The sequence below is a fragment of the Choristoneura fumiferana genome, chromosome 11 (genome assembly GCF_025370935.1).
Source record: "Choristoneura fumiferana chromosome 11, NRCan_CFum_1, whole genome shotgun sequence".
NCBI lineage: Eukaryota > Metazoa > Arthropoda > Insecta > Lepidoptera > Tortricidae > Choristoneura > Choristoneura fumiferana.
Genome location: NC_133482.1, coordinates 9360633 through 9380837, shown reverse-complemented (window position 1 = coordinate 9380837; position 20205 = coordinate 9360633). Strand labels below are relative to the sequence as shown.

General features: G+C 36.2%; 1 protein-coding gene across 7 annotated transcripts in view; it reads right to left on the bottom strand.

Moving 5' to 3' along the window:
• Positions 1 to 20205, bottom strand: part of LOC141432704 (kin of IRRE-like protein 2) — a 104916-nt gene that overhangs the window by 67653 nt on the left and 17058 nt on the right. For all 7 annotated transcript variants that reach the window (XM_074094429.1, XM_074094432.1, XM_074094428.1 and 4 more), the window contains exons 3-4: positions 12290 to 12431; positions 4043 to 4251 (exon numbers count right to left, since the gene is read on the bottom strand). In XM_074094429.1, coding sequence (XP_073950530.1) covers positions 4043 to 4251; positions 12290 to 12431 — 351 coding nt within the window. The remainder of the gene's footprint in view (positions 1 to 4042; positions 4252 to 12289; positions 12432 to 20205) is intronic.

Sequence of the window (20205 nt, the reverse complement as noted above, 5' to 3'; positions counted from 1 at the left end):
AGAGGGCTCGTTTACAATTTAAAATTCCGCGATAAACATATATGTAGATAGGGATGGTATAATAAATTCTCGGGCAAGGCAGCGCCCGCCGCGGAGGTTTCGCGCCCACGCGAGTTACAAGCAGCTAGAGGTTAACAATTAACAGTTACAGGTAACTTAGGTCATATTTCGTTTACTAAATCCCGTATAAACATCAACATTTGTTGCACAGAGCAGACTAGACATCGCAGTTTTAAGATCGCATTTGACGCATGGCTGACCTTAATAATTATTAGTGCAACAAGAGAGCAAAGTTGTTTTTTGGTGCGAGTTGTTGAATTTGAATCCCGAGCAATCGAAGGATTCTAGCTTAGAATCTTGAGAGCAGTGAGGGATTCAAAGACACGAGATGCAAAAAAACTTTGGTCTCATGTTACACATACAACTTTCACCTCAGCAGCGAGAACATAGGTTAAAATAAAATCACATATACTTACCCATTTACAAAACAAACAATATAAAAAAATATATAAATAATCCGATTTTTAATAGAGTAGAATAGAAGATTTATTTGCATAGAATAAGTAGTTACATCAACTGTCATTAGATGGTAATGAGACAAAAGGTTTCTTATCCTGCTATTAGTACAAAAAATAAAATAATCACATTTAAAACTTTACTCAAAAATGATACGTACCTACTGTCGCCATTACATCTTTAAAAAGTCACCGAAAGGTTAAGAATGCCATGACGGAATGATCAAAATAGGCATGCACGTTTTGAATTCGTAGTGGGTGAACAGCGGTTAGTGTCCAATGGGGTGCCGAAACTTAAGGTTAGGTTTCTTCTATCTATATTTAAAATTAGAGATCGGTGCAACAAGAACGTCATTGACGCAAGAGTTCAAAGAAGTTCGGAATCGTAATTTGGGTTGGCATTGGGTTAGACATATTTCTTTTCATTGTGAAATGCGATGTCGCTAGTGTCGCTGCTTAAGTAACTAAATAAGAAAACAAACAAGCTGAGATATGTGGTGCATAGGAGAATTTCATGTCTGTATCACTGTCCAGTGGTGGTGTAGTGGTATAGCACGTGGCACGGAATGCCGAGGACCTGGGTCTGATTCCCAGCGCTGGTCTTATTTTTCTGGTTTTTCTATGCATCAATATTTTAGTTTGTATTTTCGATACGGTCAATAGAGATCGGTGGACAAAGCTCGTGAAGGCAGCGACCGCAGTGATGGGCGACTCGTCATGACCACAACCACTCTATCAAGAGTGTCCAACATAGAAGAAGTTCGAATCTAAAATAGACATGGGTTTGTTTCTTAGGTAATAATATTGGATTTCATCATAATAAACGACATACCTTCTTTTGACACTGATTTCATACATTTACACAGCTAAGGTTGTCTAGCATTTCTTTCAGATTCCTTCGATCTTTCCATAGAAATGTTATACCTATTCGTACGGAATGAACTGCTTGCGTGTCCACTACATTTTATTCAAATATATTTACCTCAAACATAATTATAAACTTTATGTGAGAACTGACTGACACAGCAAAACTTGTTTTGGAAATTGATAACCGAAGAGCACTAAAACTAAAACTGTTATGGTGATTCCTCTTCTTTACGTTTATCATTAACGACATCTGCGGTAGAAAATATAGACATTGAGTAAGTAAACTATGATAAAGCAATATCAAACATCGAATAATAGCTTTTTGTTTCACATTGTAGGTACGATTTATGTTGTAGTGCAATCAACATAATTTTTTAATCTTTTTGTTTTTTTTTTGAATAATGATAGATTTCAAAGGAATTCAAATCCACAGAGGCTTATAATAAAACAAATAAATTGTAAATTTATTTTTCACTTTCTCAAATAAAAATATTATTTTAATTTACGATGGTATATATATATGTACGCTTTTCTCTTGCACCAACGACTTTGTGGCATATACTCGTACAGCTCTGCTGTGGCCATGAAGTTAATAAAACACTTTGTTAGTTGAAAATACCCATCGAAGGTAGCTAGCTATAGTGGATAAGGCGTTTGTGTACGTTGTGGGTGGTTCTAAATAAATATAGGAGCGAGACTCAGCATGAGAGGCTCAATAATATAATACTTACTGTGAAGTGTTGGTTCCAATCAAAAAGCTATTTTTAGAAACGGGAAGATTGTGTACGTCGACGTGTTGTTATGGATGTTTTTATACAATTTAGCATGTTTACATAATTATGTTTAAGCAGCGTTGAGCACGCTTGCACTTTTAGGTGCGAGAACGTAACCGTTTGGTAAAAATTAAGATAGATATAAACGGCAAGAAAAACATGTTTTCGTTTGCGAATTAACGCGTTTAGGGCCCGTCGGGTTCGGTTCTCGCATCCGGTGCGCACTAAAAGCTTCGCCACTCCAAACGTGGTATCGCAGTACATTATTGTAATAACACCACTCTGAGGCTTCTTTGATGGGGACTACGGTCGTGTGTAACCTCTCATTTTCCTTACCGAAATTCAAAGGAGCTCTAACAAAGCTTTGTTTTGCATCGCTCGCTCGGCGAAAGCCGTTGAAAGGCTGGCTTTTTAGATAAGGTTCTCTTATAAATTTTCAGCATAGGGCAGACATTCTACGCTAAAGTTTTTCAGTGTGGGAATGCGAGCAGCTGTGCGTTTCACATTCTAGTATTTGGAGGTTCGGGGCTCCGCGGGAAGTTATCTCGGAAACGATTCAACTCTTTAAGTGAACCTGCAGTAGCTGCAGCATTTTTATAAAAGTTCAGTTTCTTTCACACCTAAAATCACACCTAAACTGTTTCACAAAATGAGTATGCTATACTTACTTGTATTTATAATCAAAATTGTTTTAAATCCACATCCTTACAAGAATCAAAATTTGGCCCGGTAAAAAGATTCAATTATCTTCTTAATTATTTTCATCGCTTTCAAAATTACACATTCAAATAAAATAATAATGTCCCTACAAGTTAAAAAAAATCGAATTTCACACGTTCGAACTGGCAGCAAAAAATACGACGACTTCCCTCTATTAAAGCTATATGAAAAACTGGCTGGATTGGAATTTTAACAATATAACAGAGTGCGGTGTTGAATATTAATACAGGTTGTGGTGTCCTTGCTTTTTTCGGTATTGCTGCCAGAAAAAAGAGACGCAATTTCACGATGGATTACTTAACTAAAAATAATTATAAGGTCGTTATTATTAAAAGCTTACTGCAAGGTTTTATGAGTTTTTTAAAAAGTGAATTTAGAATGGTTTAAATAGACAAAATTGAAAGAAGTTCGTGATTCAAACCTCATTAATATCTCTAAGCATTCTCAAAGTAATCCTTTAAAGGTTCTGTTTTTGTCAACTGAGGTACAGAATCCTAAAACGGTCTTTTTAACCCCCGACGCAAAAAGAGGGGTGTAATAAGTCTGACCGCTGTGTGTCTGTCTGCCTGTCTGTGTGTCTGTCTGTGGCACCGTAGCTCTTAAACGGATGGACCGATTTGAGGCACTTGTCCCACCGCCGACGATGAGCTAGAAGCGAGCAGAGCGAGTAACTAGAAACGAGTGGGCGAGCAGTGAAAAGCGAGTGTTCGAGCACGACGGGCGATTACTCGCTCCACTCGCTCGAGCCGGGCGGCCGCCAAGCTAACAGCGCTGAGCGAGAGCGAGCTAGTTTTATAGCTCAGCGAGTTTTATAGCTCTTGTCGCTGCGACAAAAGATGTAAGAGCGAGCTCTCGCCGGCAGTGTGAACCGCCAGCGATCAACTATTAATATATGTGTCTCTTTTACTCACACAGGATCTTATATCTTTTGTTCGTTTCTTGAGCGAGAAAATAGTCGATAGCCAATCGTTTCCTCGCCGGCGGTGAGACAACTGCCTGAATGAGGTATATTTTTTTGAATGCAGGTTTTCTAGCGATGGTTCTTAGACATGTTTCATCAAAATCTGTTCAGCCGTTCTTGAGATATTGAACTTTGAAGTGACAAAGTCGGGGGTTTTTGCGGTCTAATTACAAAATAATATTTTTTTATTTAGTCAAAGCACTCACCGATTACAGACAGGCGTATCTGGAAATTGCGCGTCGGTGAGTTTTTGAAGTCCACTCGACATCTGTAGATGCCTTCATCATCTAGTTGTACCGTGTCGAGAGTAAGTGCGGCGGGGCGTGCCACGGTGGCGAAGTAGGCGCGAGGGCCAAACGCGTTAGGATCGGACCATTGCAGTGCCTTGTTGAACGAGCGGCCACGGACATCGAAGCTGAAAAAAAAAAATTAGATGCAACTGATTTTGTGTGGTTATTTTGCGGATGTCCATAGCAATTGCTACTCCGTAACTAAACAGCGGGATATACTCCCCGTATTTTCCCGTTATTTTTTTCAGAACATAATTAACTGTTCGATATAACTAACATTGCGAAATTTCATCTTATATGACAACGCTCTGGTAAGTGTATTTATGGGGAAACATGTACCAAGTAATGATGAAGAACTAGGTTTCAATTCCTTCGTCCAGCTATGTATACTTTCCTAGTTTTTGAATTTTTCCTAGCTTAAACATGTACAAAAAAAAAACTTGAAGCAAAAACGCTACAAAGCAGCGACCCAGTTTTCCACCGAATTTGGCTTTTGTGTATTATGTTACCCTGCTTTGGTACCAGACTTGACCTTTTTTAAAGAAACTGTAGATGGATAGCATGAGTAAAACCGTTTACCTTTTGTTTGGCAACATTTGCATATTCGGAATAGATTCGATAACGTGCTACGTGAATTCGTAAACACAACATTCTAGCTGGCAGGTACGGGTCGAACCGGTCGCCGTCTACCGTCTACCGTACCGTAGCCTTAGTCCACTTAATTATATTTTAAGCACCCGTAATCACTTTATATTAATTTTAACCGTCAGTAATCAACTTTTCCGTATCACAAATGGTAATTAAAATCTTAATCTATTAATATTGACTTTTAAATGGCGTTGAGTGAGCTTGTTTTGTTCACGCCAAGTTCTCATTAAAGTCGTTGAAGTGTAATTGAATTCGTGGCGTTATGAGCTCTGAGGTTGGGAACCGCATAGTTTAATATTACTATCGTGTCCGACGCGCTTCGATGACTCGTTTCATTCACGAAAAGCATGTATTTATTTAAAAAAATATGGGCATCTAACGGATACGAATAAGCTTCTGAATTCTAATTTATTTGAGATTTCAAATAATTGGTGGGTCCCGGATAGTGGCCAGTGACGCCAAAGCAGATCGAGTAGGAGATGGCGGGGCAATATGAACATGTACGTAAAGGACTGGCCTGACATATAAATCGCGTCGGAACGAAGTTGCGAATACAAGAGGTGAGGCCTTTGCCCAGAAGTGTTTCCATACATTGATCGATACTTAACGTGGAGAACATCAAAACGTGACTACATTTTTAGCCAAAAAATTCCAATAAAATACCTTTACACTGGCGTTCAGTGTGAATTGCAAGAAAAAATTACATAAATAGTTAAGGGCTTTAGTTAAGAAAACTTAATTGATTCCTTAGTGTTACGGGAGTTAGTCATACAAACTATTATGTTATATTAAGTTTTCTGAACAGCCAAAGTAGTCCAATTACCTCCTGAAATATTCCGGAAAAATATGAAAACAACCTGTAACATTGTAAAAAAAATACCTACCCTCAAAAGTTTCATTTCTCAGACGAATCCTTGAAACAAAAAAATAATTTTCGCAAACCAGATTTTTTTTGAAAGATATACATTACGAGTACCTAACGACTTCCTAAGCTAATAAACGAAAAAAACATATAGGAACCAACAGACAGACAAAGAAACGGAGTGACGGACAAAGCAAAAACTATAATCTATTAATGTCATTTTGACTTTAATACCCCAAAAAATATTTCTGTGTCAAAAAACATTTGATTAACTTTAAAATAATTAAGTAAATCATTCGACTACTATAGGTACTCGTATACATAGGCCATTGGTTAAAACAGAATAAATCTCGCTTTGCAACCGTGTTAAGTTTTTTCAATGAAAATATCTGGCACAGCGTAAATACGGTTCGATACAGTTTAATCATTAGCAGGAATAACCGACACAACGACAATAACTGACTTTTATAGAGGTGTAGATATTTAAATCCACCGGCAGTTTGCCCTAATAATAGCCAAACGACTCTGCTTGATTAATGACCGGTAGCCCGTAAAACTTGCCACGTTATGTACGAGTATGTAGTATGTATGTAGCTCTACCACGTCAAACATTATTTACCGACGAAAGATAAGAGTTTATGGCTCTTCCTGCTGTATTTGTTGATTAAATACATAAAAGTAAAGTTATTACTTCATAAGTTGTATAAGTTGGAAGGTAACTGTGCTTTTAGTTTACAAGTTATGTTATTGGTATAGTCAAAATACAGCTTTCTAGTACTAACGGTCTCTGAGCTTACCCGCGGACAGACAGACAGATATGGCTGACAGACATCCTAGCTGACTACGGAACCCTAAAAAAACTGAATCGCGTACGGTGCGGTACCTTTGTGCTACTGATATCATACTGATATTCCATACATCTGCCAAATATATCATAGCGGAATTGATTGCGAAATGGTCCCTTAGTAGGTACGCGATTCAGTTTCCTCTACTGTACACTTTTAACATATCATATATTAGTTTCGAAAACCATTTTATCTAGATAATAATACTAATATTATAACGAGGAAAGATTTGGATTTTTGTATATTTGTATTTTTGGATGTTTGTTACGAATTAACTCAAAAACATACTGATTTTAAAATTCTTTCACTATTAGAATCTTAAATTATTTCGAAGTGCCATAGGCTATATTTATTACCAGAAAAAAATAGGGTTCCGTAACTTCAATAATGTAACTCAAAGTGTAAAAAAGTTGCCATTATACTCGTAAAACATCTTTCATCGCATGCGCTGTGGAAACTATTGATGATAGAACAAAAAATGTTGTACAATATTAGGGAATATTATCAATATCTACAAAAACCTTGCAATACCATATGTCCAACTACTTATTGTAGTTATGTCACTACAACTACTTTTTTACATTTTAAAAGTTGACTGAAATGCCGACTAAAATCAGACCATGTTATCCATACCTTTGTATTAATCCTTATCCAAATAAATAATTTCATATTCAAGACGGTTTTAATAACTGTAGATTAATTTTTGAATTATTCAAATGGGACATTCCATTCAAAAGATATTACGAATTTAAAAATAACAATTTAACCAATAAATGCATTTACTCGTTGACGCGCCCCGGCTTCTCGCGAGTCGGGTGTAGTTTTTGGGAAATGGAGCTGAAAAATGTGTGTGAAGTGCCCTCGATTAGAGACCTTTTAGATTTCTGTGCCCAAAGGGTAATAAAAACGGGACCCTTTTACTAGGACTCCACTGTCCGTCTGTCTGTCTGTCTCATGAACCGTGATAGCTAGACAGTTGAAATTTTCACAGGCGATGTATTTCTGTTGTCACTATAACAACAGAATAAAATTAATATATATTTAAGGGGTGCTCATTACGGCAACAGTGCTTGAAATATTCACAGACATATTCATTCACTTTAAAAATAAATAATTAAATTAAAATATAATAACTATTTAAGGGGGGGCTCCCGTACAGTAAAAGTATTTTTTGTCGATTTTTACTAATGTCTAATGTTGTATACTCGTAGGTACGGAACCCTTTGTGCGGGAGTCCGACTGGCACTTGGCCGGTTTTTTTATTTTACCCGTGCGAAGCCGGGGTGGGTCGCTAGTAATATATAATACAAATACATTATCCAAACAAACAGATTATACACAAGATATATCCATCAGACTCCTAACTGGGTTGAGCTTGGATTGAGGGCATCGGCGAGTGTGATTAAATTAACTTAACAGAAATTAGCAAGTACCTACAAAAAGATCGATGCGGCCGAAGTAACATTAAATGTGTATACACGACTTTATTTTGACTTAACATTAGACCATGCTTTATTATGTTTGTAACTTTTTTTACCTAGTGCCATCCACGAAGACGCGTGATTTTGTCAAAATTAGACATTAAAGACATTGTAATAAGAACCACGGCACGCGTCATCGTGAATGACTCTACCTATCGATATATGTAGTTGATTGTGCATAATATACCTACCCAAAATTATGATTATTTCCAAACAAAACGGCACTATTATTTTGAATGCAAGTTTCCTTTTAAAAGCACCAGTAGCATAATAATAAATAACCAAAAAAAACTTGGGCAACAACAATATCTCACAGATTTTTTGTTAGTACCAGTATTTAGATATTCAATGATTTGTTTTTTAAAGTTACCGGTTAGTACTTTAAGCATTTTATTCTGTCAGAAGAGAATAAATCATAAAATGCTAGCTATTTCACAGGAGACTCGTCAAAGCAAAAGCAAAAAAAAAAAATCGCTATTGTTTGCCTCTACAAGAAATAATTAAGTGAAACTACCGTGAGACTCACTCATATTAAATGTTATTATAACGGATAACTCACGTCTTAAACCGAGTTTAGTTCGACATGTCCGTTATAATAACATTTAATAAGTGATTACAATCTGCTAAACTAATTTTAGAGTGGTGTATAATTCTGGAAAAGTTCAGAAAAAATATATCTTTATAGCATTCTTTATGTACTTTGACTACTGGTAATTTCATCAGCATTGAGCAGTAAGTAAATAGTGGTTAATAAAAATGACTTTGCGCGTGACCTACTATTTTGCGTAAATTAACTCCTTGAAGTCAAGCTTAAAGTATAAAAGTATTACAAAATCGTTTAATCCATGTTTTTACGACACATAATTCGGACGAACTCTAATTACTTATAGCACAGGTTTAAGCTTAGTTTAGCGGTCAGAAACAGTCCTCATTATTTCAGAACATTTGTATTAACTTACAATGTTTTACTGTTTATAAAGCACAAATAAAGTTAAGGCATATTATTATTATTCTTCCTATATTAAAAATTAGCTTATGTTAATTAGAGGTTGTAAAGCTTTCTGATTACTGGTAGATATCATAAAATCCATTCAGTAGTTGCAGAGATTACTCCTTACATACAATTTAAGTTAATTTTTTATTACTAATTTAAACCTAATTGTTATTAGGTAATTTAAAAGTTTAAACAGTAGGTTTAATCCACGGAAAATTTGTGATTTCTCGAAATTAAAAGTAGCTTAGGTATTTTAATCACAATTCTGAGGAAATCCTGAGAGTGTCAGGTTCCCACTCCACATTCGGCCCGCACGGGAACTACGGGCCAAGCCCTCTCACCCAGAGCGGAGGCCTGCGTCCTCCAGTGGGGCGCACATAAGGCGAGATGATGATAATGGTAATCAGGAACAGTGTAGCTATGATTTTTTCAAATCTACATATTCAGTAATTCTAGAAATTATCCCCAACACACAAACGAAATACAAAGTTTATCTCTTTATTTAATTAGTATACACGACGTTGTTTTTACTCGACACAAGTACTAAAATGGTTAACAACTTGCGTGATGCGGAAGCCAATAGAACGTCGGTATTTACTAGTAATAGGTCCTACAAGCATCATGTTGCACCAATTAGCCTAGCCAATTAAAATAAAACCTCATTAATACCGTATTTCTCCACCCAACACACTCAAACGAAATTGACCATTTTATCGTGTTTGATGGAGTTAATTACATTATTGTTTGGTTGTTTTAAATTGGATATTAAAATGAATTATGTTGTTAACAATCCATGAAATGAGCCCTGATTGAATACAATACGAAATAATAATAGTGTAACATATTTGAAAAATACCACGATTTAAAAAAAACGACGTTTAATTTAAAATACGTTACATTCAAAATTTAAATTAATTCATAAAATATAGCGATTGGTAAAATATTTTTTCCTTATCTTAAGTACTTTTATTTATTTTGATGTGAATCAATAGCCATATATCATTGATCATTGGTCTAAAAAAAGTTCCTTCTTAGATTTGGGTTTTCAATAAAGTTTGTCAGATAAATGTGATGCCGTCAATTTTGTTTTGTCTTTCGTGTTTTCTATTGTGTTTCAGATATTTATTGTCACATAAAATTATCAATGACCGGTGAAACAAGCCCTTAAACTTCATTTAAAGCGAAACTTTGTATGACATGTATTTTTATTAAAAATAAATAGATATTCTACGAATATCTACGTGAGTGGCAGCTTTTTTCATATGTGCGTTTTTTGTTGAAAGTGTAACTTTTGGTTACTACTATCACAAATCTAACAACAGTTATATCAATAAAATGGTTACTCGAAACGAAATTAAGTTCGCACTATTAGCATAATAAACATGAAATTACGACGGAGATACAAATAAAAGCGAATCGTGGAAATATGGACCACGCTTTTTTTTAATAGCGGCCAGTTCTCTGACGTCTAGCATGAAGGTCGTGAACTACAAAAAATCTTCGCTTTCATGTCCTTATTCAAGAAATCCATGTTTTATTTTAAAACTCACAATTAGATCTGGTCACTCACCCCATTTCAGCCAGATCCGTTTCAAAACTCAGTCTCAAAATAAAATATGTATTAACCGGATTGTTTCCCGTTAGACTTACAGCGGGCCGGATCTCGGATCTCCGGCTGGGCTACGGTAAATCAATCCGGCATTTTTATCTACGAATACTCTCTCATATTTCATATTTATCTTGGCATTAGTGCGAATATCATTGGTATTTTCTTCGTGTTAGGAGATTCATGTGCACAGGTGGTGCGCGGTCAATTATGTAGACGGACGGTAGATAAACTGGTCTAACTAATAAATCATTGATATGAATCTTCGCAAAATAACACCTGATTCAATAAGATTTTTTTCATTTTTGAAGTCCAATGGGTATATCCTATATAAAATATATTATTATGTAATTAAAAATGAAAAATATGATGAAGAATTTCCTAAATCGATTTCAGAAAACCAACGAGTTTAGGACCCGTATATAGTAAGATATACTGTTGTTGTCGCTGTTAACATTTTTTTGTATAATTAAAGTTACGAGTATGTATGTTATTAGTGATATTGGAAATTTTAGAGAATCTCGAGCAAAAATTTTGCATTAATATTATAAAACCTCACTCTAAATTCATTTAATCATGAAGCGTACCTTACCTATTCCGTTTTCATAATCGCTTGTTCAACTTATGTTAACTTAACATTTTTTGTCTTTTATCTGTTACTTCGTAGTACATTTTAGTTTGTATATTTTTAAAATAATACTTTCTCAACGTATGTACATACTCGTTTTATTTGTAAAACAGTGGCATGAAGTTTCAAGATTAAATTAATAGAGTATAATAAAATATAGTTGAACGTCTGTAGTAGGTACGCCTAAAGATTCATAAACGTTTAAATATTGAGACCTTGACATTCACTTTGGTCAGACACAAAAAAAGGGTTTAAAACGGGTTTTTAATTTACAAGCTGTTAAGGTGTTAGACGAAGGAGGGATGAATTTATACGTTGATCGCATATAAATATTGCGGTACGCCTGAGTAAAATAATGTTAATCATGCGACAATCCAAGGAGTAAAACCATAGTGTAATTTTTAAAAGTGCCGACAATTGTGCCGAGTATCGGCGCGTATCGGAGGTGGGACGAAATGAACACCTGCGAATGAGACCAGAGGCCTTTTTATCTTACGAACTTATGTATTTCTGTCATACGGTATGGAATGAGGGTAGAAGGAGATGGCGAGTGCAATTGCGGGCATCCGCGCGTCAGACGTTACGGTCTAAGTTCTGTACTGCACCCGATCCAAATACGAGGAATATTGGTTCAAAGTAGTGGTATTCTATAGCAAGTTTCATGGTTTTATCTTCGACAGCGACGTACTTTCACCATATAAATTTTCATCCATTACTTCAACCCCTTAAAGCCTCTTTTTCGCCATAAAAGATCCAAGGTCTATTCTATCTCTGTATTCATATCGGTTCAGCGGTTTTGGCGTGAAAGCGTAACAGACAGACGGACAGACAGACAGACAGAGTTACTTTCGCATATAATATAGGTATTATATTGACCGAATATTTGTCTGACATACGAATAGTACCTATAACTGTTTATTTGGACCGATATTTGTCGAAATCGGATCGGTCGCAGTGCAGACCCGCTCTTACCAGAGAGAGGTAAGCCTGCCCAACGCCGCACTGCGTAATAACCCAGTATAGATAGCCGGGTTACGTCACTGTTAATAGCTATTATGCTATGATTATTAACAAATAAAGATAGTGTAAATCGGCTAACCTGTATATAGGTTTCCCACCGGTGGCTTTCCCAGCGCGGAACCAGAGCACCATGTAGACACGGTCCTCGGCGGCGTCGGGCGCCACGTCGCACGGCAGCGACGCCGTGCGGCCCAGCACCGCGTCCACGTCCACCGTCGACACTGCAACAACAACAATACCCGTTAGAAACAAAAACATCAAACTACTACAAAAACAGCAACAGCAGTATTAATAATAGTTTTGTAATGCTGGACTGAAGGAATGGAGTTCGCTTCGGTCGTTTGGTTTTGCTGGTTTTTCTACATCAGTACAATTTATGGTTATTCAAGGCCCGAGTGAATAGCCATTTTACTGAACCGAACAACGATATAAAGCTGACGTTACTTCAATGAGGGCTATCGCGTATAAATTCGCCACTAGAGGCGCTAGTGTAGCGTGAGGTCTCCGAAATGTCAAATCTCATAGTTTTTGGCGGGTTTATTTATAATTAGAATAGTTTTGTGACTATTTTGCAATATCTGAAATTAATTATGGCAAATATGCGTTCCGGGGCAATGAATGTCTGTGTTTTGAGACAGTTTTGTCTTTCGGAAACCTTTGTCCTCCCTTTTTTCCGAACAAAACGGGAACTATGCAACACTGTGGCATGCTCGATATTTTTATAGTACGTTTAAGGTGTATTAAATATGATTTTAATCTAAACTTTGTTTTCACGCCCGTAATCAGACTTTGAAAGCCATACTTAAATACCTCACGCTACAGTGCGCCATCTAGTGAGACAAAAAACGATAGCCCTCATTATGATAGTTTTCGAAACCAACGTTATACTTGGTTTGGACAGGTATTTAACTAAATGTAAACAAACTTCAACTGCCAGATTTGGTAAATTCAAGGATTTACTTATCTTTCATTGTAATACAAACTAAACTAGTGTATTTCAATATAGAAATGTGAATGTTTAGATAGTTTAATGGAGGAATTTCAATATTTAGACGTTGTTTTGTTTACATTTAGGGGGAATTTCAATATTTAGACGTTGTTTTGTTTACATTTAGTTAAATACCTATTCAAACTAAGTATGGGGTAAACAATGTTTCAATTTCTGTTTTTGGCTTCTTTTTTCTATCTTTAAAATAACATTGAATAACCTGAGATGGTTTAGGTCGGGTACACTTTAATTAATGTCGTTAATGCTATCCCAATGGGAAATTATATAGAAATTAGCTTTGCTTCCTTGGAAGAATAAAAAGTAAGCTTGTTCCCTATATCTAGAAAACTCTGAATAATCCCTTTTTAGTGCACCTCTGTAGTACTCAATGCATAATATCTGCCTCATGGTTTTACTTTTTCAGTTAGTCAATCAGTTAGGCACGTCCGCCTAACTGTCGCAAACATAGTACACGAAGTTATTTCTTATAGACTGCCACAAATTAAAAAAAAAACACTTGAAATGAGGGTTTTCACAGAGGTGAAATAACCCTAGATGGCTTTAGTATGGTGAGGTCCGTTTGATGTTTGACGTTTGCTTGCTATTGGCTCATTTTGTTATTTAACCAATCACGATCAAACTTCAAACGTCAAACGGACCTCATGATACTAACGCCATCTAGCGATACTTCGCCTCTGTGAAAACCCTCATTGTATGAAATTCCTTTATTATTCCACTTTTTTTACTTTTTAAATTCACTTTTTGACTACGGTAAGTCAATCTAAACAGCCTGACGATCAAATTCTGTCTACCTTTTTTCTTTTTAGGTCCTAGTCTAGGAATAAATTTAGAAAGAAACACTGTCTTTAAAAATGTCTCGAACCGTGTCACTGATTTTTTTATATTTTGAGTTCAAGCACAATTTAAGAAACCGAATAAATGGTAACAAAAGAAACGAAAACTGTAATTAAGTTATACTCAGCTTCATTGCATTTAACTTTATTTTTTTTTTCTTAATAATTATTATTTCTAATGAAATGGCATTATGATTCGTGTCGTGTACTTTAAAAAAAAAACAAGTATCGCGGAAAAGTATAAGCGCAACTTTTTAAAACCGTGAATGAACATTTAATTTAATATTTTAACAATTTTTCTTTATTTCCTCGCGTTAAATATTGGAGAAAAGCGCTATACGTGCCTTAGCGAAAATGGCAATTCGTGAATTCGTATTTATTAACTCACTCATCCACGAATTGCTTTTTCCCGGCCTCGGCAGTAATGTACTAAATAATAACAAGGTTCCTTTATAGTTACCTACGTGAAAATTAAACTAAAACTGTTGAGCTCCCTTATGAGCAATTTATTTTAATTGTTTTCCGCTGGTATTTCATATTTCTTGAAGCAAAATAACAGTCCTATTATTTAAGACAGAATCTAGTTCTTCAGCGAATGAACCATGCAGCAATAAATCATTTCATTTGGAACATAAAAGCATCTTTCGTTTACTCTTATAATGCCTGCACTCCGCCCGCAAGAATAAAATTCGCGCAGTGCAACTAGTTTACAACATCTTGCACTTCAAAGGGCCACTTCCGCCGAAGTGTAATATAAAAACTAATTTGCGGGACTCAAATCGTATGCATAAAACATTTCTCGGTCCCAGCCAAGTAACAAGTCTTCAAAGCCGTATCGTTTTAACACAAAGAATGTCTAAGTGAATATCTCTGTTCCCTCTATATTTACAACGTTATGGTTTTTAGATTTCTCTCCCTTCCACAATAAAGGGATATGAATATAAATAAACGTAATATTAAAACGCTCCGTTTCCTACACCGTGCGGAATAATCCCTTTTTCTTCTCGCGAACAGTGTCGTCGTGTTGGGGGCAAGTAATATGCACCATCAGTCATACTTAGGAGGAATTTTCAATTTACCCCGTGAAGACTAACCTAATAAAGATGGATTACTTGGTCTCGCGGTAACCTTGCGCTCGTGTCAACTTGCCGGTTGTGCATTTGAACAGTTTAAGTAAAAAAGTAAAAATTCCCATTTGAAAGAGATGAATTTAATGTTGTCAGGCAGTAAATTGAAAGTTTAAAACAAAACACACCTACACGTAAAACTAATTTGACTAAATGTGTTGTAATTTTGAAGTTTGATCGCAATATATATGTTGTTATTTGACTAGTTATGAAATTATAACATTGTAGCCGGCAAAATGAGTTCCGAGAAATTGTTTTAATTACCTCTGCTTTAGAACTCCTTCTTTGTTTAAGCTTCACTTTTATAACAAGAAGAGAAATATAAGGATAATATGAGATTTCAGAAAGAGTACCTCAATACCTCATATACTCAACATAGTTTTATTGTTACTTAGTTTCCTTAATAGTGTGATAGCATAATGTCACGTGAATATATTTAAATAGCTGATAAATTCAGGACAATGTGAACTTAGATACATACTTACACAATGCTCAACGTAAAGCTTCAATAAAAATAAAAGGGAAAGAGAAATCCCACCTAACGCGACACAACGCCGACTCGCATTAAGATAAGAACGAAGAAATGAAATTCCAAATCAGCCCCCGCCCCTTTATTTCGATGTCACCGCCGCGTTTGACTTAGAATAATTTCACAATAAAGCTGTTCTGACAAAGCCTCGAGTTTCGACGATGAACGTCACGCATAATGTATCGGAAATATAAATTATATTAGATTGGGGGTTGGCTCTGTAATGGTGGTGTGGCCGCAAAGGCTGTGTCGTGTCGGGAGGCAGTAAAGAATTACGCCACTCATTGCCGTGGTGTCGAACGCGGCTTGTGAGTGGTGGCGGCCTGACACGACATGCGACATGTGTGCCCTGTGCCCCGCGCGTGTGTGACCCGCCTAATGACGACCCGACCCTAACACTACCTCACGTTCATCTCACTACATTCTGCCCCTTTGATGTTTTCGGATTCCAGACGCACTATGAACAAATTCTCATTTTACCTCACAAATTTCAAACCTTCGATATATTTTGTCGTCGTTCACAAGATTTCACCATTTTTTATTCGAGTTTCCTTGTGTTAAAGTCGAAAAATAATTTGTTTTGTAATTTGATTTTCTACAGCGAAATTAAATGGAAAAGTGAGAAAAAATTTGAACTTTTAAGAATTATTGTAATAAAACCTTAAAATTGAGCATGGGGTTGTAAGAAAACCTCAAACACTCAACTTTCCGTCACAGTTTATTTAAACCCATAGCAGTTAATTATGCGAACAACGTTATTTACTGGCTTCCCTTGAGTAGCACATTCTTTAACAACAAGGTAAGAGTCCAATTTTAAGCAAATTGCACTTGATTATTTGCATACTGTCAAGCTTGCCATTATAATTTATACTTATTGCTACATTCCCGTCATGCAATGTCCCCGAGAGACCAATGCACGTAAAGTTCATAATTAAGAAAGTTGCAGTTCAAATGCTTTCACTTAAAACGGCTTTCGTTCATTTCGTGTAAAGATATCATACCTTCAAGTTAGACTAATTAGCAGAGTTAGTTTGAAGTTTTAGCTTCAAGTGCTAGTTGTACGTTGAACTCTGAATCGTTTCACAGATTTTAGGAGAAGATAATTATTGAAACACTTCATTAAGTCAAGAAAGGTAATCCGATTATACTTAAGCCTTTAACTATAAATGTAACTCAGCGAAAGCTTATGGTTGTCCTTGACGTTAATACGTAAACCGAATCATGAGAAATTCCGGCCGTATGCGTAGGAAATCCTCGAGACCTCCCTTTTGTGAGAATACCTAATAAAAAATATCAGCTTCATAATATAGCCGACAGTTTCCGCGAGCGTTGGTGATGATAGCATACCTTCCGCAGCCAAATTTTTCTACTCTACATATTTGATAGTCATAAGGAAGATCGCGCGATATTAAATGGAATTTCCTTTTAGGATATTAAGTTTATTTGGTTAAAGATACATAAACTGAAGCGGTGTTCGTATTTAGGTTAGAAATGTTAGGGATACTTTGATCTGTGAAATTACTTTAGTTAACATTCCTATCTCATTCTGCTCAGTTTTGCCATCTCAGCCAGAAAAGTAATAGCCTAATCAGAAAAAACTTATTGAATATTACATTATATTTAAGTACCTACGTCTTTGACATGCCAATAGTGGCAGTTTTTTATGACCAATATGTTTATCAATCGTATACGTTTCTATGGTAATGCGGTAAATATTCCACTACCGAACACAAGCCTCCTCCAAATACGCCACAACCACCGCTAGTACGTACTTTGGAAGGACTACCCGCGCTGCCTCCAGTACGTTAAAATATCACGTAACTGAAGATTTCAACGATTAATAACTATAGGTATATGCCCTCGTGTGGCCCAAATGTACAATACGCAAGATATTTGTACGTATATAATTACATATGGAACACAATACTCAAAAGCTCTTCACTTCACACAACGGTAGCCAGACAATTTCTACGAACTACCATTTTCACTTACTAAAGTAACTTACAAGGTTTTAAGAACACTAAAAGACGCTAAGCCCCGTCAAGAGAAGCTAAGGAAAGCTCTTACGTCTCTCGTCCTCTCAATATATCATATTTTTTCCCGGTCTCAAGATATACGAGCGGTGGTTTCGCGCGTGACAGGCTTCCGGGGGTAATATTAATAAAATTATTGTGGAGACACGTCGGGCCTGACCTAGTCCGCAATATACAAGGACACAGTAGAATTTAATATAAAAAATACTGTTATTTACTCATGTTTCATCTAAAATAGCAATACTGCCCTCAAATAACTGTTTCGATTCTTAGCGGAGTGCTTAAATATTTAAATTAAAATTCAAACCAAAATCAGACTACCGCATAGAGTACAAAAATAAGATTGATTTGATTGTTAAAATAGATGTAGATGGAGTTGAAACATGTTCGGAGCCACTTGAAACTTATTGGGCACACTTCGGCCATTAATAATTGAGCAATCCCTGTATCTATGTTTTATGTCTGTCTCTCACGTTGGTGTTAGTTCTAAGATTGATTTGAGCTAATAATGCCGTTTTCTGGGTCCAATTTACGAGTATCAAGGAAAATTAGTTCAGTAAAATTATTGTTTTTTCAAAACACTAGTATTATTTGACTTTTAAGCTTTGAGAAAGTGGACCCTGATATCTCTTCCAATCATTAAAAAAAATAGTGAAATTAAAAGCTCTTAAATCCCTCTTGTGCGGTATCTGTGCTTGCTGTGCCCGCGGTGGTTCCAGCACAAGGGGGATGTCAGGGACCACATACTCAAGGTGCGCTGACTGACTGACTCATCAGGACATTTGTTAATGTTTGATTCATCATCCCAGCCTTGAGCCTCTTCCCAATGAGATCAGAATGGGTCGTAGCTTCCAAGTAAGCCCACTATCGAATTGCTTTGCAGGTTTGTGCAGGGCAGGCTTCCCTGATGTTTTATCTCACGGTAAAGCTCGTGGTAAAATTCAAATGTAAATTAGTACTAAGAATTTCGAAAAGCTTAGCGATGCGAGCCCGCGTTTGAAACCGTGATCATATGCTTAAGATGTCATAGATCCAACCTCTAGGCCACCACGACTTTGTTTGATTACGCGATGAGAATGGAGAAAAATCACTCTCTTTTATTCTTATCCCCATTTACTAAACCAAACAGACCTTTGAGGAAACAGTGATGTGTCAAATGGCACTTCCAGGCGTAATATTTATTACAGTTTTAATATGATGTGATGTAACGCCGTTACGTAAGACCTGAGCTACTGTTCCGAGCACTACTGTTGCCGATTCAAGCTCCCACTACGCGCAGTTAGTGAGTAGGGAAACAGCTGCGCACATCATTATTTGAGATCGCTTACTCAATTGTTGTGATGTAGTAAATTCTTTTTTTTAACCTTCATCAGAAGAGAGAATTTGTCGGTATTGTCGTCTTTTTATTTCAGGGTTCCGTACCCCAAAAATCCAAAAATCTACTCACGGGTAATCAGTTTTTTTTTTAAAGTAAAACTGACGCCTTACTGACCCTATCACACCAGATGAAAAGTGCAGATGACGTCAAAGGTGTATCTCACTGGCTCAGTAGCACTCTAGACTTGAAGAGCCCTAGTTTATACCTATATGGAAATACAGATGCTGGAAGCGAATTTCATTCCTCATCAGTTATCAGTAGGAAAAAAATCACATTGTTGTGGTGTAGTAGCCACTAGACCTATCAATAATTTAGACAAATTGCTTAAGGTACATTCTTTATATTTACACTTCTAATGTAGGTATCTTATTGACTCAAAGTCAAATATAATGAAATATATAGTTCTGTATTTATTTAGTGGGGCACAAGTAGAAGTAAAACAGGGTATTTAAATAAACCTGCCTTTGGTCAGATCATGAAGGAGAGAATGACCAAAAAAAGTTTGCAAATTTAATGGAAACAATGTCACGCAGGCCATCACAGTAGTTTTTTTCTATTTAAATTTGGAATAATAAATACGTTTTAGATGAGTTTGTTTGATCCAGTAATTATAATATTATACGATCGTTCGAAACCCTTCGTGTGCGAGTCCGACTCCCACTTGGTTAGTTTTTTTTAAATTATGACAGCTGAACCAGGATTTGACTTTACATTTGTACTATATTTTATTGAGGCTCCAACGAATAAGGACGCCTGCGTCCGCGTATCGCTTCGCTATCCTCAGAATATAATACAATTTTCCGGAATAAAGCTATATAGACTTACAAACTTTCACATTTATTTGGCGGATAAATTTAATTAATGGATGGTGAAACAGGAGGTTATAATATTAATAATGAGATAACCCAACCACGTGTTGAAATATTTGAGATTTTAAGGACAACTTTTACGAGTCGTTAAAAAACCATTCATCAAAAATTAAACAATTTGAACTTTTCGATCCTCTTTCAATTGGAAAAAGGCGACAGCTGTTATCGTATCGAAACAGAAATGCGGGAACAAATTTACTCGTAGCAAACTAACAGA